The sequence below is a fragment of the Bos taurus genome, chromosome 9, assembly GCF_002263795.3.
Source record: "Bos taurus isolate L1 Dominette 01449 registration number 42190680 breed Hereford chromosome 9, ARS-UCD2.0, whole genome shotgun sequence".
Lineage (NCBI taxonomy): Eukaryota > Metazoa > Chordata > Mammalia > Artiodactyla > Bovidae > Bos > Bos taurus.
Genome location: NC_037336.1, coordinates 67,544,187 through 67,568,237, shown reverse-complemented (window position 1 = coordinate 67,568,237; position 24,051 = coordinate 67,544,187). Strand labels below are relative to the sequence as shown.

The 24,051-nt window shown below is 39.6% G+C and overlaps 1 protein-coding gene across 1 annotated transcript in view; it reads right to left on the bottom strand.

Moving 5' to 3' along the window:
- Window positions 1-24,051, bottom strand: part of LAMA2 (laminin subunit alpha 2) — a 699,730-nt gene that overhangs the window by 120,860 nt on the left and 554,819 nt on the right. Inside the window, exons 37-40 of the mRNA XM_002690220.6 lie at window positions 23,177-23,387; window positions 15,084-15,200; window positions 14,223-14,386; window positions 11,741-11,879 (exon numbers count right to left, since the gene is read on the bottom strand). Coding sequence (XP_002690266.2) covers window positions 11,741-11,879; window positions 14,223-14,386; window positions 15,084-15,200; window positions 23,177-23,387 — 631 coding nt within the window. The remainder of the gene's footprint in view (window positions 1-11,740; window positions 11,880-14,222; window positions 14,387-15,083; window positions 15,201-23,176; window positions 23,388-24,051) is intronic.

The window sequence follows — 24,051 nt, the reverse complement described above, 5'->3', positions numbered from 1 at the left end:
GTTTCTATGGATTTTTACTCTCCTTATATTAAGGAATTAATAGTGGGAAGTCACTTTACAACAGCAGTTCGCGTATTGATTTGGAACAGGTGTCTCAGGCTTTAAACCTACTTAATTTTAGGTATATTTTTCTCTTGGATAATTTTTCCAGATCCCGCCCCTACTGTTTAATTCCTATAAAGTCTACATAACACTTACACAGCACTTTTCTTTAGTAGGTCAGTTCAGTCTCTCAGTCAGGTCTGACTCTTTGCAACCCCATGAACTGCAGCATGTCAGGCCTCCCTGTCCATCATCAACTCCCGGAGTTGACCCAAACCCATGTCCATTGAGTCGGTGATGCCATCCAACCATCTCATCCTCTGTTGTCCCCTTCTCTTCCTGCTCTCAATCTTTCCCAGCATCAGGGTCTTTTCAAATGAGTTAGTTCTTCACATCAGGTGGCCAGAGTATTGGAGTTTCAACTTCAGCATCAGTCCTTCCAGTGAATATTCAGGACTGATTTCCTTTAGGATCCACTGGTTGGATCTCCTTGCAGTCCAAGAGACTCTCAAGAGTCTTCTCTAACACCACAGTTCAAAAGCATCAATTCTTTGGCGCTCAGCTTTCTTTATAGTCCAACTCTTACATCCATACACGACCACTGGAAAAACCATAGCCTTGACTAGATGGACCTTTGCTGGCAAAGTAATGTCTCTGCTTTTGAATATGCTGTCTAGGTTGGTCATAACTTTCCTTCCAAGGAGTAAGCGTCTTTTAATTTCATGGCTGCAATCACCAGTTGGTTCTTTACTAACTGTCTCACTATTATTTTTTTATGAAAAAAAGAATTATCCCCACCTTCTTCTGTATTTTACCTTATTTTCTCCTATATATGTTTGGGAAATATCATGCTGCAGATATTTAGACTCATGGCTCCCAGGAATGATGCATAATTGCATTGACTGACAGAACATGGATTTGGAGAATAAAGAGGAAGACCATATTGTGCACTGGAGTTGAAAGACAGTATAAATTCTCAATTTCTAATGCTGATTCTTAAAGAAGATCAGACTAAACACGGAGACTGAGACTATTAATAACTGAGAAAGAGGATTCTGGATTAGAGAGTGTGTATGTGAAAGAGAGGGAGAGAGCTTTAGATGATAACAGTGATTGTAGTGTAAAGAAGAGGGTACAGAAGAAAAAAAAAAGAAATCTTAAGGTGTGGACTGCCTATGTTTTCTACACTCAAGTGTATGTCACAGAACACATTCCATTCACTCTGAGAAAAAGAGAAAGGGAGGAAGGAAATTAAGAAGGGAAGGAGGGCAACATTTCAGTGTTGATAGAGATTGTGTGGTTATTATGTGATGACTCTTCATAATCTTAATGAACAAGAACACTAGAATCCATTCTACATTAGCCTTCTGTTTTGTCGTTGTTGCTTGCTGTTTGGATATACCAGATTCAAGTGTACATCCTCTAAGAACTCCCCAGTGGTAAAGAGCAGAGGGTCTTATTTCCCAGGGCCACTAAAACCATGACTATTGTCATCCCAAGGCTCCAGCAGCATATAAAATCTATTCTTCATCTACTTCTAAAATTGGATCTAGTTGATAATACAGGTTTTAAGTTTTCCTATGATCTGGAAATGTTTTTAAAGATTTAATTCTCTGTTGTTTTAGAGTCTGAGGACTTTTTATAGCATCAAAGCAATTGAGATTAGAAAAAAATGACTGGATCTTCATATTCTATTTTTGAAAGAGTGATATATTTCCCTTCTCTTTTTCCTTGTGCCCACCAATGAGAAGTACAAAATGAGATGTTATCTTTGAGACTGTGTGTAGGGAAAACAATAATTTTATACCAATAATACAATAATAGTAATTTTCCCACCGAACACTAATAGAAAATTGGAAGTGTGAAAGTGTTAGTCACTCAGTTGTGTCTGACTCTGCGATCCCATAGACTGTAGCCAATCAGGCTCCTGATTCATGGAATTCCTGTTCATGGAATTCTGCAGGCAAGACTACTGTGAGTTGCCATTCCCTTCTCCAGGGGATCTTCCTGTCCCAGGGATGGATCTGGGTCTCTTGACTGTATGCAGATTCTTTACCATCTGAGTCATAAGGGAAGCCCATTAGAAAAGTAGTAGTGTTTATTTCTTCATAAAGTTTATGTTCCTATGACCAAGCTAGACAGTGTGTTGAAAAGCAGAGACATCACTCTGCCTAAAAGGTCTGTATAGTCAAGGCTATGGTTTTCCCAGTATGGTTGTGAGAGGCTGACTGTAAAGAAGGCAGAGTGTTAAAGAATTGATGCCTTCAAACTGTGGTGCTGGAGAAGACTCCTGAGAGGTCCCTGGACAGCCAGGAGATCAACCAGTCAACCTTAAGGGAAATCAACCCTTAATACTCATTGGAAGGACAGATGCTGAAGCTGAAGTTCCAGTATTTTGGTCACCTGATGTGAACACCTGACTCACTAGGAAAGTTCCTGATGCTGGGAAGGATTGAAGGCAGAAGAAGAGGGCATCAGAGGATGAGATGGCTGGATGGCAACACCAATGTAATGAACATGTAAAATATCATGTATGAAACGAGATGCCAGTCCAGGTTCAATGCACGATATTGGATGCTTGGGGCTGGTGCACTGGGACGACCCAGAGGGATGGTATGGGGAGGGAGGAGGGAGGAGGGTTCAGGATGGGGAACACATGTATACCTGTGGTGGATTCATTTTGATATTTGGCAAAAAAAGAAAAAAAAAAAAAGAAAAGGTAAAGAGAGATTCTACTCAGAGTCTTTGGGGGGCGTGGGTCATGGCTCTTTAGACATCTTGATTTTAGGCTCTAGCCTCTGGAACTGTGAGGGAATAAATATCTGTCATTTAAAAAAAAAAAAAAAAGAACTTGGGCAAAATTCGGGAGATGGTGAGGGACAGGGAGGCCTGGCATCCTGCAGTCCATGGGGTTGCAAAGAGTCAGACATGACTGGGCGACTGAACAACAACATGTTCCTAAAATAACATTTCATTTTGAGATTTAAATAAATTAAATATGCAAGATAAGAGGTTGTTGCTGTTTACATAGCAACTATACTATAATATTTAGTTGTTTATAGACTCCACCTGCTCACTATTTAATTAAAATAAAGGATCACCTTTCTTCTCACTCATATTTTCCTTTCAATTACATTGTTGATTATGTGTGCATTACAAATAGGTAGACTTAAGTAGATATTTAAAAGTGAAGTGGCTTTAAAAATGTTGTCAATTATGCTTTAAGATTATTTCACCATTCATTTGGGGTTTTTTTTCCCCTATGTTATTTTCAATGCTTTTTTTCCTTCTCATATTATCTCACATCCATTTTCTTCACAGTAATAATTGGTTGTTTTATTGCTTGTCTAACAGGTCTTTTTTCCTCCTTGTATAAATTTGTCCTTTGCTTCTTTGTACTTTGTTTCTAATTCATTAAAGACATTCTTCCTTCTTTGTAGGCCTAGATTCAAATGACTCTTTCATACATAAATAATAAACTTAATCTTACTCTTCCATGTTTATCTATAGCTGTAGCAATAATACCAGCTCTTACATTTATGAAATGCTAGTTATATCTATGTAATTGCTCAATTTAATGGCAAATATATTTCCTTTCTAGTACAATAGGAACTACATTATAATGAATTATTAAAATTAAAACTTTATTTATTCTGTTCCTGAAACACAGTCTAACAATCTTTCCGACCAAATCAGTCTTCTGTGTGTTTGCTGATAGCCATTTAATAAATCAGTGATCCTCTTTAGCCTTAGAAATTTTTCAGACATTTAATTATTTTTACAGCTTATGGGGACGGAATAACAAGAACAAGTGGACATGCTGTATGCATTAAAACTTCTCCTAGCTCTATGTTTGAGTTTGGCTAGCCTATCAGGTATAAACATCAGTGCTGAGGAAAAGTGAATATTTCATGTTGGCATGAAAATGAGTCTCGTAAGTGTGAAGTGAGAGAATCAATTCTTAGGCAGGTTGATAAGAAGGCTGGGGTCCCTAAGGCAGCAAAAGGGGCCTGGGGCTCTCAAATTGGAGATAGAGGTCTGGAATTCTCAAGGAGGAGGAAAGGACAAACACCTTTTTTTCCCTCTACATTCCTTAGTCTTAGTCACATAAAATGTTTTTTTTTCTTTAAGCCTGGAACTGATGACCCCACAACAAACAACTCAGTTTAAACTCTGTACTAAGGATTATATAACAACAGTGTATCATCCTTGAGGACAGTTTCTCCTTCCAGAAAGAAAAGTGAAGTTGCTCAGTCGTATCCGACTCTTTGCAACCCCATGGACTGTAGCCTACCAGGCTCCTCTGTCCATGGTATTTTCCAGGCAAGAATACTGGAGTGGGTTGCCATTTCCTTCTTCAAATCCTGTTATCCTAAAATTTAAATTGTGGGAGTGGGTCTGGTAAAATTGTTACAACCTTGAGGCATTCTTCTGACTTATTGTAATGACTAATTAAAAAAGTATATAACTCCTTTGCTAACACTAGTGAGGGGGGCACTCTCTGTCCCCTTCTGATGTCTATGTCAGAAGCTTTCTCTGGCCCTTTTTCACTTTAATAAAACTCTGCTACACAAAAGCTCTTGAGTGATCAAGCCTGGTCCCTGGTCCCGAAGCTAAATCTTCAGAGATCAAGAATCAGACACTGTTCACCATAAGTTATCATCTTGGGGGCTTTCCAGGATCTTCAGGATAAGGTAAGAACACTCAGAGCTCTAGCCTCTCTGCTTTCTCAATATACACATTTTCTGCTTTACTTTACTAACTTTACGGTGTGCTGTGTGAATGAATGACATGTCCTGCACGATGCAAGCATTGAGCCCTGCTCTGTGGTTTTGCGGTGCCTCATAATGACTGAAGGCAGCCCCCAAAAGGGGAGCCTTGTCTCTGTCAATGCCAAGAGACACCCAAGGTCCCTGCAAGGGGAGCGACCAGAAATGGGCAAAGTGCGTGAACTGAACTTTCCTTTCTTGGTCAGCTTTTCCTGGTCTCTTTGACCATTTCATAATTGCATGGGAAATTAGAAGTACTAGCCTAATCTTTTGGATCATAGACTTTCAAGGGACTAGTGATCCATGCTGTTACTACGTACTTTTACTTAGACCCCAAGTAAGAAAGCGCCTAGCCTTGCTAGGAGCCGAAAGTTACTAGAAGTACGTACGGAGTGAGGTGGAACCCTAGGAACATCTCTCACGCTAGAAGTTACTCTCTTGGCTGCCTGTCTCAGGGGCCAGAAACCTGAAAGTGAGTCTTTGTCATGGCTGTGCCTCCTGTCTATATGGATAGAAGCACTGCTGGTGACCATGAGGTTTTTGAGGACACAGATCGGGAATTGCAGAATCTGGTTAGATTGGAAATGCAATGGGCTTCTTCCTTTGGTAGTGCTAGCTCTTAGTGGACCAGAAGAGGCTCTCTGATGGCTTTTGTCTCAACTGTTTAGATATTCCTTTTGTGGAATCTGTAGAAATGAGCTGGAACGATTGACGCTAATTGCTAGAGAACAAAAATCACTTTTTCCTCGTTGGCCAACCCTCCACCACCTCTTTTGCTATCACGTATACTGGTGTGGTGACACTCAGGAGGGACATCTTGGTTGTTATTTGTCTCTTTATGACTCACCCATTCTAATGCAGTCAGGACCATACTCAGGAATGTGCACAGGCACACGTAAGATGGATGCTTCTCCTAGTAGTCCTAGCTTGGGAAACATTCTGGGAAATTACTCTGGCAAATCAAACAAAGGTCTCGGTGGTATGGAACTAAATCAATCTGGGATGCCATCAGGTCTACCCCTGGTGCATGTCCACCCCGCCTTGGTGGTAGAACTGGGAGGGACGAGTAAGACGCCTGTGTCGGTAAGGGACTGACTAAGTCTGACCAGGAAAAGAAAGCTTTGGTGGAGAGTCTGCTACACTCCCATCTAAAGCAGGGAAGGACACTTCTGATGGAAAAAAGCCAAGGCTGTGGATGCTGCTTCTTTCTCTCTTACAGATGGGGGAGCTAGCAGTTCCAGAACTACTTCTTTAAAATGTATTTTAACAAAAGGTGGGACAAGCTTGATTCCCAGAATTTAAAAAGACATACCTGATCTTCTTCTGTGATACTGAATGGCCACAGTATCCTTTGGAAGATGAGAAATACTGACATGTTAAAGGGTCTCTCAATTATGATACTGTTTTACAACTAGACCGGTTCCATAGAAAATAAGGGAAATGGGTAGAAGTGCCTTATGTGTTGTTCTTTATCTCTCTGTGAGACATGCCAGACTTATGTCCTAACAGTGCAGATTTGTGTAGGAAAGCTTCAGCTGCTTCCTGTTCTCTTATTTTGCCCCTTTATCCCTTTATCTGGGGCTCCCTACTGAACAGGCTGAGAGTTAGGGTACCCTTCCAGGAGGGGCTGCCTCAGTGTCGGTAGAAATTCAATAGCTCCCATCCTAATTACATCTGAGGAGCCCTGGGTATTAATAACTGTGGAAGGCCAAGCAGTCAATTTCTTTTGGACACTGGGGCAATTTTCTCTGTGCTCACTGAAGCCCCTGGCTCACTTTCCTCCCAATCGACTACCAAAATGGACTGTCTGGATGAGTGAGTGAAGTCCCTTAGTCATGTCCAATTCTTTGCGACCCCATGGACTGTAGCCTACCAGGTTCCTCCATCCATGGGATTTTCCAGGCAGGAGTACTGGAGTGGGTTGCCATTTCCTTCTCCAGGAGATCTTCCCAACCCAGGGATTGAACCCGGATCTCTCACATTGTAGGCAGATGCTTTACCGTCAGAGCCACCAGGGAAGTCATCCTTTAAGTGGAAACTGGGACTCTGTGCTGTTTTCTCGTGAGTTTCTAATTGTGCCAGAGTCTCCCTCACCCCTTCTGGGGAAGGATATACTGAACAAGGTCCAGGCCTCTGTTTTCATGAATATGGAACCAGCTCTTTTTAATGGAACAAAATGTAAATCCTAGAGTGTGGGCCGGAGAAGGCAATGGCACCCCACTCTAGTACTCTTGCCTGGAAAATCCCATGGACGGAGGAGCCTGGAAGGCTGCAGTCCATGGGGTTGCTAAGAGTCGGACACGACTGAGCGACTTCACTTTCACTTTTTACTTTCATGTGCTGGAGAAGGAAATAGCGACCCACTCCAGTGTTCTTGCCTGGAGAATCCCAGGGATGGGGGAGCCTGGTGGGCTGCCGTCCATGGGGTCGCACAGAGTAGGACACGACTGAAGTGACTTAGCAGCAGAGTGTGGACAGATGGAAAAACTGGGTTGAGCACAAAATGCTGTTGCTGTCGTTATCAAGCTCAATGGCCTCACCTATTTTCATATCAAAAGCAGTATTAACTAAAGCCCGAGGTTAATGAATGGACAAAATCTTACTGTACTGACTTCTCCTGATGTGAGTGGGATCTTGAACTCTAAAGTTCAGAGCAACAATGCTCCATCTTTAAAGCTGCTGTAACTCAAGGGGAGTCAAAAGCTCTAGGAATAGAGTATAACTTACACTCTTCCTGGAGACCCCAATCTTCAGAAAAAGTTGAAAAGGCTAATGACATTATTAAAAGACACCTGTGTAAGCCAACTCAGGAAATACAAGACAGTTGGTTTAAAGTTCTACCCATAGTTTTAATGAGGGCTCAAACCGCCCCTAAGAAGAAGGGACTGTCTCTATGATAGGCTGTTTTTGTACACAGATATTCCCATAGAGCCTTAAAATTAACTATGTGACTCAGCTTTTTGCTTTTCAACAGACATTACCAGGAGGTTAACTCCTGACCCAGACTTTGAGTCAAACTAGCCGCTGTTTGAGCCAGGAACCAAGATGGGACTGAGAATCCAGGTGGGCTTGCTTCTGTTGACTCCAAAAGTCCTGAGTTTGACCATTTGACCCTCAAGACAGCGCCTTCCTGTTCTGGACTCATTCCTATGCTGCATTCCACAATTGGTCTAATTGCTGGGTCTGCAGAGCACTCCCCTTCTCATCAAGTGAAGACATCCCACAGTGAGTTTCTCCACTTCATGGAAAGGACTTTCTTCAACTCTGAGAATACTTTCACCAACAACAATCATATGTGACACTTCTTGATCTGATGACATCTAAAAATCTAAAGATGGAGTGATGTAACTATGGACATAATGTAACTTTTAATTTTGATTATGTTTTAACTTGGTTTAATGACTATTTTGCTGCACATAAGAAGGTAATTGGGTCTAGATCTGGTAGTTTTCTACCTGATGTTTATCAAATATGAGATGAGGTCATATGGCTAACTCCTAAAAAGGGATGCCTACTATCTAACGCTCCCATATGCTGGGAAAAAATAGAGCCATCCCCAGAAGTTAGCCAAGAACTTAGTTATAATGATTGGAAACAACTTGGATTTTTGCCTCAAGAAATATAAATTACAATCATTCCTGTGTTTTCCAATCCCAGTTTAGGTCCTCCTTTTGCCTGGGCAGGAACAGGTTGGGACTAGATCCCTCAGTCACGCTGGTTTACTCCAAATGGGACCTACTAGATATGTGGCTCACACTTACGGGCATGGCTTCCCCCTGGCTGGATAGGAAGATGCACCCTAGATCTAACTTTTACTCATGGCTTCATATTTTCAGAGCTTCCAGAGAAGCCTAATCTGCCACACCTTAAAACTCGTTGGGCAAGATCTGTATTTCACTGGTGTGATTGTCTGGCTACAATATTCGTTCCCTCTCTGGGAACTACAGATTAGATGTCCTCTCTGGGAACTACAAATTAGATGTTATGAGTTGATGCTCTGAGTAACTTTCAGCCATTAATGCTGAACAAATAAATACAAATTAGAAAGGTGGTTTTACAAAACATATTGGCCTTAGATATTCTAACAGCTGCACAAGGAGGAACTTGTGCCATTATTCATACCCAACGTTGTACATATATACCAGATATGAGTACTAATGTTACTCACTTTACTAAACACATGAACAAGACGATTCAGGCTATGGATTCCCCTGAAGCCTCAGTCACCTCACTTTGGGAAATGTTAACTAGCTCCCCAGGGTGGAAAACTATCTTAAACATAATAATTCTAATTGTTCTGTTTTTACTGTTTGATCCCTTCATCTGTAACTGTGTAACTGGATTTGTTTCTAACCGTTTTAAAGCTTTTAAGTTACAAATGGTTGTCCAGGCTCCAAGGAGCCCCACAACCTCCTCCAACTATTACTTGGGGTCCTTGGATCAGAGACCCTGAAAATGAGGGTTAGGAGAATAAGTTGCCTCAACAATTTAGGGACCACACCCCTCAACAGCAGGAAGTGATTATGGAATGAAAACAATGCCCCTTTCCCTTGGCAACATAATTTTCCTAAAAGAAAAGTAGGGGGTGGGGGAAATGAGAGAGTCAATTCCTAGGCAGGTTGATAAGAAGTCTGGAGTCCCTGAGGATGAGAAAGGGATCTGGGGCTCTGGAAGTCAAGACAGGGGTCTGGAACTCTCAAGGAGGAGGAAAGGACAAATACCTTTTTTTCCCTCTACATTCCTTAGTCTTAGTCCCATAAAGTTTTTTCTTTAAGCTTGGAACTGATGATTACACAACAAACAACTCAGTTTAAACTCTGTACTAAGGATTATATAACAACAATGTATCCTCCTTGAGGACAGTTTCTCCTTCCTGAAAACCTTCTGACTAATCCTGATATCTTTAGAATGTATATTATGGGATCTGGTCTGATAGGATCTTTCTATTGTTAAGTTCTAATCATGCTATCCTAAAATGTAAATTGTGGGAGTGGGTCTGGTAAAATTGTTACAACCTTGAGGCATTCTTCTGATTTATTGTAATAACTAATTAAAAAAGTATATAACTCCCTTGTTAACACTAGTGAGGGGGGCACTCTCCGTCCCCTTCTGATGTCTATGTCAGAAGCTTTCTCTGGCCCTTTTTCACTTTAATGAAACTCTGCTACACAAAAGCTCTTGAGTGATCAAGGCTGGTCCCTGGTCCCTGGAAGCTAAATCTTCTTCAGAGATCAAGAATCCGACACCTTTCACCATAAGCTGTCAGAAGTGATGGTAGCAAATTTGGGTGAAAATAAACAGCTCTTTACCATAAAATGCACAAAGTTTATAAAAATAAAGCAGTGATAATATTGAGATTTTTTACAAAATGTTGTAAACAGGCATGAAAAATGTCAATTAGAGTGACGTGCATTCACTCACGCAGGCCTATGATTTGTCAGGCACTGTCCTAGATGCTGAAAATGGCCATCCAATAAGACTTAGGTCAGATGAAAATGGTGAAATTGAAGATTAGGATCTTCAAATAGATATGAAAAATGGTTCATTTTGAAAGGATAACTGAACATAGGTAAGTTTTTGTAATAATTATGTCATGACTTTGAATAAGAAATAAACAAAACACACGGTATTAGTAAAGTCATCCCAGAGAAACCAAACAGTAGTAATTGCTGATGGAATATGATGTTTTCACTATGACCATAAAATAACCGTCTAAGTATGTGGCAAATACCTCTACTATCTCTGAAATCGAAGAAAGCATTTGTGCTAAATACCAAAGCAAATACTGATTTGTTTCTTCAACACCCATTATTTCTGCATATGTCATTCACAGTCAAATGTCCAGGAAGGGTTCTTTTCTCCTGAAGTTCTGATGTATTTGGAGGATTTTGTGTGAAGCCAAAGGAATAAGTGATGGTTCTGAACATTTTAACTAACTGTGTGATTCCTGTGAAATGAAAGCTGACCTAAAATGTATCGCCAAGGTTTACCAAACATAACCTGTTTACAAAATGTTGCTCTACATGTAAAGGAAAAAAATTTGTCACTGTTGAAGATACTCAGATAATGTGCTATACCTAGAACCCCCAAACTCTAAAATATTAATTGAAAATTTACTTTGAACAATGACAGAAGCCAAAAGTAGCTTTGAAGGTAAATATTTCAACTGATAAAAATAGTATAATAGTTTAGAAGTATATGATTTGGCATGTTTTGTAAAATGTGCACCTTATTATTAAACTTTATATAGAATTAAATTATGTGACTATAAGCAATGGTGTTAATATCCAAAGCACTTTCTTATTGAAGACATATGGAATAATTGTTATAAATTTTCCTCTTCAGAGTCTTATGTTTGGCTATTTTCCTTTATGAGTTGGTTGCTGCTGCTGCTAAGTTGCTTCAGTCACGTCTGACTCTGTGCGACCCCATAGACGGCAGCCCACCAGGCTCCCCCGTCCCTGGGATTCTCCAGGCAAGAACACTGGAGTGGGTTGCCATTTCCTTCTCCAATGCATGAAAGTGAAAAGTGAAAGTGAAGTCGCTCAGTCATGTCCGACTCTTAGCGACCCCATGGACTACAGCCCACCAGGCCTTCCGTCCATGGGATTTTCCAGGCAAGAGTACTGGAGTGGGGTGCCATTGCCTTCTCCTTATGAGTTGGTGGCACAAACCTATTTGTCATCTGGGATAATAATACAACTCTTATTAGTGGTGGAAAGTAGTATGTAACTGAGAAGAGTTCTGCTATGATTACAGCACATTGAGAATTTATTTTGGATAAAATTTAAAAGGAGCCTTTGAAAATAATTTAAAACTAATATTCTAATTTGCCAGGATTTTCCAGAGCTTATTTAAGTTTGAGAAATTTAGTTTAGAAACTTACTTGAAAAGGTTCACCTCAGTACATAGCACTATTTGTTTCTTACCAGTTCTGTGGCTTCGTGTGCAAGAACTTTGGCTTCTTTGGCAATTTTCTCAGCTTCGTCAATATAGTCCTTAATGTTGCTGTAAGCGTTGAAGGCTGCAGTGGCATTGAAGGAGATGTTTTTAGCCTCATCAAGGATTCTGAAGGGATTATCCAAAAAGAGAATATCAGAGTAGTTGGTACTCAAATGAAGAATATTTGAAGAACTTACTTATAACAAATAAGGCTTCCAAATGATCATGGCCAATATAATAATGATAATCCCAAATCATAGTGAGGTATCTACTAATTGTATTATATTGTAGCTTTCAGTTTAAACTCATATTCCTAAATAACCAAGCTAGAACTGTTATAATAAAATGAATTATATATGAATTTTTCCCAGGGTCTTCAAACATTAATATTTTCCTTTGTATCAAGAATATTAAGTTTTGAAACAAAACCTTTCACATGGAGTATATTAAATCCAGATTTACTTATGAAAATTATTCTTGGGGTTAATACACCTATTTTATTATGACAATCCCCAAATTGTAGGGGAAGCAAACCAGTTATATTGAGAAGGCTGTTTACCAGTCAAACACACCTCACTAGTGGCCCATCTCCCCATGGAAACATATAAGAATAACAGTTATAATAAGCTATTATTTCACAGGGCAGTACTGAAATAGTAGTGCCTTCATGGAGTTTGAAAGGGAAAAAAAAAAAGACTTAAAGGCTATGTATGGAATCACCAGTTTTCATTCCAATCCAAAAGAAGGCAATGCCAAAGAATGTTCAAACTACTGCACAACTGCACTCATCTCACACAATAGCAAAGGCATGCTCAAATTCTCCAAGCCAGGCTTCAACAGTATGCGAACTGTGAACTTCCAGATGTTCAAGCTGGATTTAGAAAAGGCAGAGGAACCAGAGATCAAATTGCCAACATCCATTGGATCATTGAAAAAGCAAGAGAATTCCAGAAAAACATCTACTTCTGCTTTATTGACTATGCCAAAGCCTTTGACTGTGTGGATCACAACAAACTGTGGAAAATTCTTGAAAGAGATGGGAAGCCAGACCACCTGACCTGCCTCCTGAGAAATTTGTATGCAGGTCAAGAAGCAACAGTTAGAACTGGACATGGAACAACAGACTCGTTCCAAATCAGGAAAGGAGAGCATCAAGGCTGTATACTGTCATCCTGCTTATTTAACTTATATGCAGGGTACTTCATGAGAAATGCTGGGGTGGATAAAGCACAAGCTGGAATCAAGATTGCCAGGAGAAATATCAATAACCTCAGATATGCAGATGACACCACACTTACGGCAGAAAGCGAAGAAGAACTAAAGAGCCTCTTGATGAAAGAGAAAGAGGAGAGTAAAAAAGTTGGCTTAAAATTCAACATTCAGAAAACTAAGGTCATGGCATTTGGTCCCATCACTTCATGGCAAATAGATGGGAAAACAGCAGGAACAGTGAGAGACTTCATTTTGGGGGGCTTCAAAATCACTGCAGATGGTGACTGCAGCCATGAAATTAAAAGATGCTTGCTCCTTGGAAGAAAAGCTATGACCAACCTAGACAGCATATTAAAAAGCAGAGACATTACTTTGCCAACAAAGGTCCATCTATGGTTTTTCCAGTAGTCATGTATGGATGTGAGAGTTGGACTATAAAGAAGGCTGAGCACTGAAGAATTGATGCTTTTGAACTGTGGTGTTGGAGAAGACTCTTGAGAGTCCCTTGGACTGCAAGGAGATCCAACCAGTTCATCCTAAAGGCAATCAGTCCTGAATATTCATTGGAAGGACTGATGCTGAAAGTGAAACTCCAATACTTTGGCCACCTGATGTGAAGAACTGACTCATTTGAAAAGACCCTGATGCTGGGAAAGATTGAAGGAGGGAGGAGACAGGTTTAACAGAGGATGAGATGGTTGGATGGCATCACTGACTCAATGGACAGGAATTTGAGTAAACTCCAGGAGTTGGTAATGGACAGGGAGGCCTGGCGTGTTGCAGTCCATGGGGTTGCAGAGAGTCTGACAAGACTGAGCAACTGAACTGAACTGAACCAATGCAACCACGTTTTCAAAAGCCAGCCCTTTAACAATAAATAGTTTGATTTCATTAAAATTATAAAACTGAAATTTGGAGCAGAATGTGTGTTTATATATTACTATTTAAAATGCTAATAAGAGCACTGCTGTGCTCTCTAATAAAGAACAAAATATTTTTTCTAAGTGTAGCCTAAGGCAATGTTCGCTCCTCACCATGCAATATTTGAATTCACTTTTAACTCAGACTTTTGATGCTGCTCCAGTAGAGCTTTGTCTACACCCTTCTAATTAGGCTTTTCCACAGAAAGGCCATGCAGTTTGTATGTTAATAATTACAAAAATCAAGATTTGAAAGCAACTCTCAACCATTTCTGTTAGTCAAAACTTTTGGACAAGTGTCAAGATACATAGACATTTCCAACCACAAATGACATACCCATCAAGGACAGCAGATGAATCATTTAACTGAGCTGCATGGCTCTCAGCCTGGGACACCTTCTCAGCCAGCTTCCTGTCCTTTATTTTTTGGGAGAGGTCATCTATTTTATCTTTCAGATCCTTGGACATGGGTGGCAATTTAGTTTGAATGTCTTCAACGTACTGATATGTAGAGAAAAGAAGGCATTTTAAATAAGCGAATCCAGCTTCCTCTAATTTATTAACGTCTCTTGGAGATATAATTACACATGCTTAGGTTTTTAGAACACTTAAAATTTACTAACCTAGCAAAAAAAAAAAAAAGAATAGAGAATAAAAGCTATTATTCAATGAAAGAGATTAGAAAATATGTGAAGGGAATTTATACCAAGAAGAACCTAACAATCTTTTTTAAAAAAAAATGCTACTTCATAGGTCTAAATGCATAAATGATAGTCATTAGGATCTTTTAGACTATTTGCACTTCTATTACCATATGTCATCATATATTAGCATCTACTGAATGAGACAGCATGTTGAAAGTCTGTTTGTAGCTTTACATTTCTCGTTTAACTAACGTTATATGAATACTGAAGCAGATTGTAAGTTCTGTACTAGGAATGACAAATGCCCTTCATCACTGTGAAAGAAAATACAGGTCAGTGTGAGTGTGCGAGTACCTCCATTACTGAGAGAATAACGTGAAGTTCTAATTGTTACCAATGGGTGGGCATGGTCACAATAGAATGAGACAAAAACAACTTTACACTCAAAAGAAAGTAACAATATTTGCTTATACTACTGAATTTCTCACTGGTTCCTATTCAAGAGCACTTGCATCATTATCATCGTTTAACTTTGGGTTTCATAAAATACTCACGACTATAACTGAGTTGATTTCATCTACAAGACGACTGGCTTCATCGAGTATGTCATTGCCTTCTTTTAAAGTGTTCTCAGTTTGTCGTTTGCCACTTTCTATAGCCTCCTTCTTTTTCTGTAAGACAGCATAAACAAAACATCAAAATGTCCTTTTGGGAAAACCCTATCTAGCCCTGTATTCCTGGCTTTCCTGAGCTGTCTGATCAAGGCTTTGCAATCAAGATATGTCATGTTGACTATGAGATTACATGAGAATGATAAAAACTACCCAGCCAACCCTTTGAGCCTTACTTTATTTTAAATATCTGTACAGGTGCTTTCTTTCTCCTATTGTGAGAAAGTCATACAAGAGAATGGTGGCTGATGTGATGGTAGCTGAGGAATGAAAAAAAGATTTTTAAAGCAAGATGGACATCCATTTTAACTGAAATGTAAGTGCTGAATATGTATTACCAAGCGTGTGGAAGTATGCTGAATTACATTGGAACTACACATTAAATTCCAGAATCTGTGTCCAAATGAATATTTTGTGAGCACAAATGTGAGCAGATTTATTCTATGGGAGTTCTATAAAAACTGGAAGAAGTGAGATTTTAAAAGGAACTGAGGGGATGTACTTTTCAAAAAAAAAAAGAGAAACTCTCACATGGAAGAATAAACTTAATGGACTGTTTCATAAAAAGAGAGCAGACTCTAATTTTTCTTTGAAACTGATAGCTTGTCTTGAAACCACATGAAACTCATTCCTAGTCTAGAAGAGTAAAATCAACGGGAAAGAAATGGTGCTATTTCTCCATTTGGAGTATACTTTTGCCTTCTTTTTCTTTCTGTTTCTGACTCATTCTTTCAATCATCTTTTTCTACCTGTGGATTTAACTGCATCGATTATAAATTTAAGCCTTGCCATCTATGCCTTTTGAGATAAATAATAATGCTTGTTTATATATTCATTTAAATTTCAATATGGGCCAGGTAGTTTATAAGCTTTTCTCACTTAATTCTACATTAGCTCTATAGGTCCTGTGTTTATCATCTTTTAACTGAATAGAAAATTCTACAAGTGAAGTGATTTACCAAGGTCACACAGTGTAGTTAAGATGTGAATCCCAGTCTACCTAAGGATGGGCTTCCCCGGTGGCTCAGTGGTAAAGAATCTGCCTGCCAACTTAGGAGACATGGGTTCGATCTCTGGTGGGTTAAGATGCCCTGGAGTAGGTAGGAAACGGTTTACTCCAGTATTCTTGCCTGGGAAATCCCATTGACAGAGGACCTGGCAGGCTACAGTCCATGGGGTGGCAAAAGAGTCAGACAGGATGTAGCAACTAAACAACAACCACAGCTACCTAAGGATAGAGTCTGGGTCTTCAGCTGTGACAGCACGGACTTTCCAATTGTGGAAACCACATTTATTTGCACTGGGACAGTGCTAATTTCACACCCTGCTTTCTCTACCTCTTCACCAATCACTTCAATTTGCTGCCGGTATACACATCTTATTTCTGCCTCTGAGCCTTTCCTTCACCATTTTCCCTTCCCCAATTCCCTGCCTTGGAGGAAACCTCCTTCATTTAGCCTCATATAAAATGTATATTCCCTCAGTACTCAAAATATGGCCCAGCGACCAGCAGAATCGGCATCACCTGGAAGCTTCTTAGAAATGCACAATCTTAGTGCCTTTTTGGGAACTACCAACTTGGAATCTGTATTTAACAAGAATCCCAGGTGACTGATATACACAATAAAATTTGAGAGAAATTGGCTTGGAATACAGCCTAGCACACAGTAAACACGACAGAATTGTCAACTATTATAATTACCTTATTTTCTTTTTCCTAGCACTCATTTATCTGAATTATATTTATAGAGTGGCCATAAATGATAGAAACATAAATAATCATATTTTATTTTTTATATAGCTTGAATCATCTTGATTGGTTCTTCTAAGAGCTGCTAAAAGTACAAGTTATTTAATGACAATGATTAATACCAATTCATTACAACGTGCATGCATAAGTATGGGATGAAATGTATAGTCTCTTGAGCCTACTGGCCTAGTCTTTCTTGTACCTAGTGGACGAAGGGTAACATTGAATTCATCAAGCAATATGCTGAGAACATATTACTTATTATGTATATTAGCCCATGCTCCAGTTTATGATCATATTATATACTTATTTATTGGTTTAGTGACTTTCTTACTATAATATAAATTTCTTTAAACAATCTTTGTATCACTCTATCTCCAGTACCTAGACGAGTTTCCTCAATAAATAGTTTTGTTTGCACTTGTGACTTCTGTTTCATTCAACTACTCCTCACCCCGGCTAAATCAGAGAAATTTCAATTTCCCTTCATGAACAACAAATAGAGAGGTAGTGCTGATGGTTATAAGTCATATCTTATTTTTCAAGTTCTGACATTCTTTTCCACAACTATGAATTCTAGCCCTTAGCTTTTATAGAAACCGATTTAAAGTTGACCACGGGCAGACAGACACTCAGGAAACTTTCTTCAGCATGGTTTGTTTGTATTTATGAATCAAGGTAACTTAAAATGCTGTATCGATAGAAGGGAGATTATTTCCACCCATATGTGAGGTGAAGAGCTCCATTCATCTTGTTTTCAATTAAGCAGTGAATTAGAATCTTTCTGGGCTTCCCTGGTAGCTCAGCTGGTAAAGAATCCATTATAAAAGCTCTATTTGAGTTATTTTAGGGAACCCATTGTTCTGCAAAGATCACAATGTGTTTTTAATCACACTGAAGCAGGAATGATCTAGGGATTAAGGCAATTTCAGTGGTGGCTAACTTCAGATTAGACACTAATGAAATCTAGTTTTACATCAAGGAAAGATGGATCTATCTGGAGCGCCTAAATATTGATCAAAGTATTGATATAACATTTATTTGTGTTTGCTTTATGATACTTTATTCACTGAGAGAGAACATTTCTATTCTGTCTTTGTGCCCAACACTGTTCTCAGTCCTGGAGATACAGCAGGCCAGAAAACACGTTGTTCATGGCTTGGCTGGAGGGTAAAAATGAATAAGTTAATGTGTAACATATTTTTAACAATGAGTGCTATAAAAATAAATAAAGAGAGGGAATAGATAGAAAAGGATGTAGGATATAAAATACTTAAGATAGGAAGCTTTGAGCATTTGAGGAGCAAAAACAGGGTTTGTGATTAGAGAGAATTTTTCTCCCAGGCTTCCCTGGTGGCTCAGATGGTAGAGTCTGCCGGCAGTGTGGGAGACCTGGGTTTGATCCCTGGGTTGGGAAGATCCCCTGGAGAAGGAAATGGCAACCCACTCCAGGATTCTTGCCTAGAGAATCCCATGGATGGAGGACCCTGGCAGTCTACAGTCTATGGGGTTGCAAAGAGCTGGACACAGCAGAGCAACTTCACAAGCAAATTCTCCCAGTATATACCACAAGTATATTGTTAAGTGACTCTCATTAGACAACAAAGTTGTTATATTTCTACTTTTAACTTCTAATTAGATCTTAATTCATTCCAGAGCTTTGTAAGTTCAAAACTTTTTGTTTTTGCTGGGGTTTTTTGAGGGGTGGATTAAGAAGCTACAAAAGCTATCTCCCCGTCTATTTTTATCTAGCAACTCATTCTTTACTTCTCGCAAAATCCTTCCTGTTTCAGGTTATAATGGTACCTTTGGGGACAGAATGCTCAATACACGTTACTTTGCTGAATTGAATTGCTCATCTTTTTTGCCCCTCAGCCCACAGTCTCCTTCACCTTTTTTCCATCGCTGGAAATGGCCTTCTAGCCCTGTGCTGTTCTAGAAGGTTGCTTTCAAAGTCTTCTATGAACTGGGCCATTTCCAGAGCCATCTTCTGCTACAGATTTTTATGAAGCTTACAAATGATTGTTACTGCTCCATTTGACACTTCCTGAGATCATACTTTGGGAGCTCTGTGTTTCTGCTCATGCAGTCCCATCATTTCTATCAGCTTCTGTGATGCCCTCATTTTAGTGTTTGATTCTCTCAGCTCGTACTAATCACAGTGCATCATGTCTGACTCTTTGAGACCCCATGGACTGTGACCCAGGTTCCACTGTCCATGGGATTCTCCAGGCAAGAATACTGGAGTAGGTTGCATTCCTTTCTCCAGTATATCTTTCCGACCCAGGGATCGAACCCAAGTCTCTGGCACTGCAGGCAGATTCTTTACCATCTGAGCTATAGGGAAGCCCAGTGAAAGGTTAGAATGCCTGAATTTTTAGGAATTTGTAAGTTCTCTGAGGCCAGGAATCATTTCTATTTAGTCTCAAACACCCTGGTTACCAACAGCACCTTGATAATGGTAGGCATCTAATTGTATATTATTCCTGCCTGCTTTCCTAGCCTTAATATTTTCATAATAATTTCATAATATTTTCATAATATTTTCAATACAAAACCAATATTTGAGTTTATATGAACCACTCAGAAAGTCCCCAAAATAAAATTTTAACCCATGACTCCAATATTTCAATTGCTTCTAATACAGGACAAAACCAAATTCCTTAGCTCAGTCTCAGAATGCAGTTCTCTTATAACTCAAGTTCTGGACCCCCTGCCTTTGTTGGCTTTCTGTCCACTCACTAGTTCACAAGCAGTCTTTCTAGTCCTATCACATCACTGACATTTCTCCAAGGGTCTTCCCTTTTTCCCCTCTGTGTGTTTGCATTTATTTTCCTATTTCTGGAATGTTCTTCCTCTTCTACTTTGACCAATTAGAGCTTATGCTTCATGACTCAGCACATGTGTCTGGTCCATGAAAGTGAAAGTGAAGTTGCTCAGTCGGGTCCAACTCTTTGGGACCCCATGGACTGTAGCCTATCAGGCTCCAAGCCCTTCCTAAATCCAGTGTGATTTTGATGCCCTTCCTTCACAAACCTCCAACAGAACTTCTGTAGGGCACAGATTAGTTAAATTGAGTGGATCTCGCACTAAGTACAAGTCACTGGAAGTCATCAGAGATGGTGTTTTATTCATGATATAAACATCAGTGACTTTCAAGCTTAAGGCTGCATCTGTATCATTAGAAAGTGAAAGTGAAGTCGCTCAGTCGTGTCCGACTCTTTGTGAACCCGGTGGACTGTTTAGCCCACCAGGCTCCTCTGTCCACGGTATCTCCAGGCAAGAATACTGGAGTGGGGTGCCATTTCCTTCTCCAGGGGAATCTTCCTGACCCAGGGATCGAACCCAGGTCTCCCGCATTGCAGGCAGACGCTTTAACCTCTGAGCCACCAGGGAAGCCTCATCTGTATCATTGGTGGGATTTGAAAAACACAGGTGCTGGGCTCCAACTCCAAGTTTCTGAGTTGATAGATTTGGGGGGACCTGAGAACCTATATTATTAACAAGCGCCTAGGTGATGCTAATGCTGCTGTTCCAAGCATCACACCATGAGCGTATCAGTGTTTGATACACTCAGTTTTTGTTTAGTACCTTCCTTGAACTTAGTAGGGGCTTGATAAATGTTTTTACACAGTAAAAATTAAATGCTTATTTTCTTATAAAAAAATGCCTTGGGTCTTAATTGCATCACCTTTTTGTGGGCACAGTCTCAGTAAAGTCATTTATTTAAATTACAACTAATTACTCAATCTAATGGATACAACCTATCAACTCTTCTTAAACCTATCGCAAATTGCATTAACACAGGGAATGTTCTAGAATATGGATTCTGGACCACACCTCAGACCAGGTAACTCGGTTTCTGGGTGGATGCTCAGGGCACCCCTCTCTTTAGTAAAATATCCAGGTGATTCTTTATTGGCCAGTCTAGTATCAACCTTGGCAATCAACCTTAATCAGCCTTGGCAAGCAGCTTTAAATAAGCTGTGTCTTACTCATGTTAATGTAGTCACTTTATCTATTTACTCTAGTAAGTTTTAAACAAGCCTTTCGTTAAGCATGGAATATAAAATGAAAATACAAAAAGGACCACTTACACTTAAATACTGACTACATAAGCTCCAGGCATCTCCAGAGGTACCCAAGAATGATGGCTCTTGGTTTTAAACATCACTAAAATGAAGGAATAGCTAAAAGCACCATTTACTGTGCCACTATAACTCTTCTTGAAATACTTCCCAAATGCTTATTATACTTTCCACATAGGTAATTTTAATTTCTTAAACTGATGCCATAAAATGGAGCGGTGTACCTCCGGGTAAGTTACATCACTGGTGTGTCACTGAGGAAGATGAATCATGCAGGAGCCTGTGATAGAAAGGCGGTCCAGCAGCCTGCTTAACAAGACGGTGCTTTTTCTTTAATACTGCCAGCATGTCAGTAGACTCCAAATTGGTTAAGATTAGATACATCAGTGAGTCTCCTCAATCCTCCATCAAAATGACAAGGCTAAGTCCCAGGAGAGGGACCCAGAAAAAAAAAAAATTCTTTTAAAAATTAATTCATCCTGTTACTTCTTAATCCAAAGGAAAATGGAGAAAAATGAATAGACAAAACATGCAGACTTTTTCTTTATTCAACTGTCATTCCACAAACAGTTTTGAGAGCATAACAAATGCCACAGAGTACTCAGAGCTGAAGATAAAATTTTATGTTAGAAGAGAAAAAGGTCTGCCACTGTCTTCAGATCTATTGGGGTCAAATATTTGAAAAGAACAATGGTAAGTTTGTTTCTGTCGAGGAAGTTATTTTTTTAAATGCCAAGTACAGGTCTGTGCTTCCCAGATGGTGCTAGTGGTAAAGAACCCTCCTGCCAATGCAGGAGACATGAGATGTGGGTTTGACCCCTGGGTCAGGAAGATCCCCTGGAATAGGAAATGGGAACCCACCCCAGTATTCTTACCTGGAGAATCCCATGGACAGAGGAGCCTGGCGGGCTACAGTCCATAGGATCACACAGAGTAGGATACAACTGAAGTGACTTCATACACACACACACACACACACAGGTTTGTGCCAGTATAAGTACTGAAGTCACTCCTTAAATATTAAGAAATAAATGAGAGAGAAAGAGAGGAATGAGCGAAGGAAGGAAGGGAAGAGAGAAGGAAGGGAGGAAAGAAGGGAGGGAGGGAGAGAGGAAGAAATGACTGGAAGGATCTGTTTTAGTTCCAGCTTCATTAGTGCTCTAAAAAAGGCAGAAACTGCCTATCATTTCTTTTTTTAAAATTAATTTATTTTAATTGGACAATATTGTGATGATTCTTGCCATACATAGACATGAGGAGAGAACTATCTCTTGGCTGAGGAAAAGGACAGAAAAGAACTCAGACTTGAACTGATTATAAAGTATCATTTTCATAGACCCTGTTGCAAAGAAGAAGAGAAACTAAATGTTCCCAAGTTCTGGTCTCTTAGCTGTCTCTTTTATGCTCACATTTCCTTGTGGCTATCAGAAGATAATGCAATGAAGGAGACCTGGGTTTGATCTGTGGGTCAGGAAGATCCCCTGGAGAAAGGAATGGCTACCCACTCCAGTATTCTTGCCTGGAGAATTCCTTGGACAGAGGAGCCTGGTGGGCTACAGTCCATGGGGGTTGCAAAGAGTCAGACACAACTGAGTGACTAACACTTTTACTTTCACTACACTTTCCATTAGAAAATTCTTGACACTTTTGTGACTTATGGCAGCCCATGTCTAAACCATGGCTCATGGGTTATGTTGGGTAGATTGTAAAATCAAGGTAGTGGTATTTGAAGAAACCCTAGACATACTCTAGTATAATGCACGCACTGTCCAGTTGAGAGACTGGTGCTTTGGGACTTTGACTTGCTCAGGCTTGTATTCTAGTTAGTGGCACAGTTATCATTAAGACCAAGGACCCCTGACTTCCAACAAAGATCTCATTCCACTGTATCACACTGTTCTTAAAATTTTTAAATAGTGTAAGTTATCTAAATTTTACTTGATTATATGGGCAGTGATGATTAATTTAAAAAACAAAGGAAGGATCATTCTCTGTCCTGCTTCTTACAAGTCTTCTTTCAGAGTTGTCAAACTTGATCTCATAAACACGTATCAACTTACATCCACTTGACTTACCTGGCCATGGTCAGACCCCTACACCACGCTCCCAGATTCAGATGAAAGAACTCTAGGACTCACCTCCAAAGCCGTCATATTTTTCTGGTTTTCTGCAGATAAGAGATTAGCTTCTCTGATTTTATCTGTGGCTTCTCTCAGTAGGTCCCAAGCATCATCAACCTTGCTTTCATAGTCTGCCAGTTTCTCCCGGAGATCCTTCTCCATTTCCTCGTTTTTCCCCCGGGACTCTCCAAACAACTTCTTCACTTTCTTCAGAAGGCCTTCTGCAGCTCTGTAAACACCCCACCCCAACAAGAGACAATAAGCCCCTGTCACTGCCTCAGTGTTACAAAGAGATACTAACATTAGAAGTATGGAAAAACATGACAATATTTAAAGCAGACTGTGTGCTAAATCAAGTTGAAAACTGATAGCTGAAAAGTGGCAAGAACATTTAAAATTAAAGCACAAAAAATCACACACTGTACTTTTATTAATAACATAACATTATCATTTGGAAAGGAACTCATGCTATTCTCAAAATCTGGCTGATGAAATCAGTTTTATCATGTATATTATATACCAAAAATAAAATATGATTAACCATGAGATATTTTTTCTGTTTCTTTGAATACAAGATGTGAATATTGATATATTTGGTTAGAAACAATATAATGCCATACTGTTGACATGCTAGTATAATTTTGATCTACTTTTCTTTTCCTTTGAACTGAGTTCTAGGAGTTTCCTGGTTTCAACTTAATGGTTTTTCTAAAGTGATACTGTTTGAGCCCTTTAAGAAAGGCTAAATACTTGAAAAACAGTAGTTCTCAAACTAGCAGGCATGATAATCCCCTGAAGCACTTGTCAAACGGATTGCTGGGCCCCATCCCAAAAGTTTCTAATTGAGTAGGTCTAGGATGGGGTTGAATAATTTGTTTTTCTAACAAGTTTTC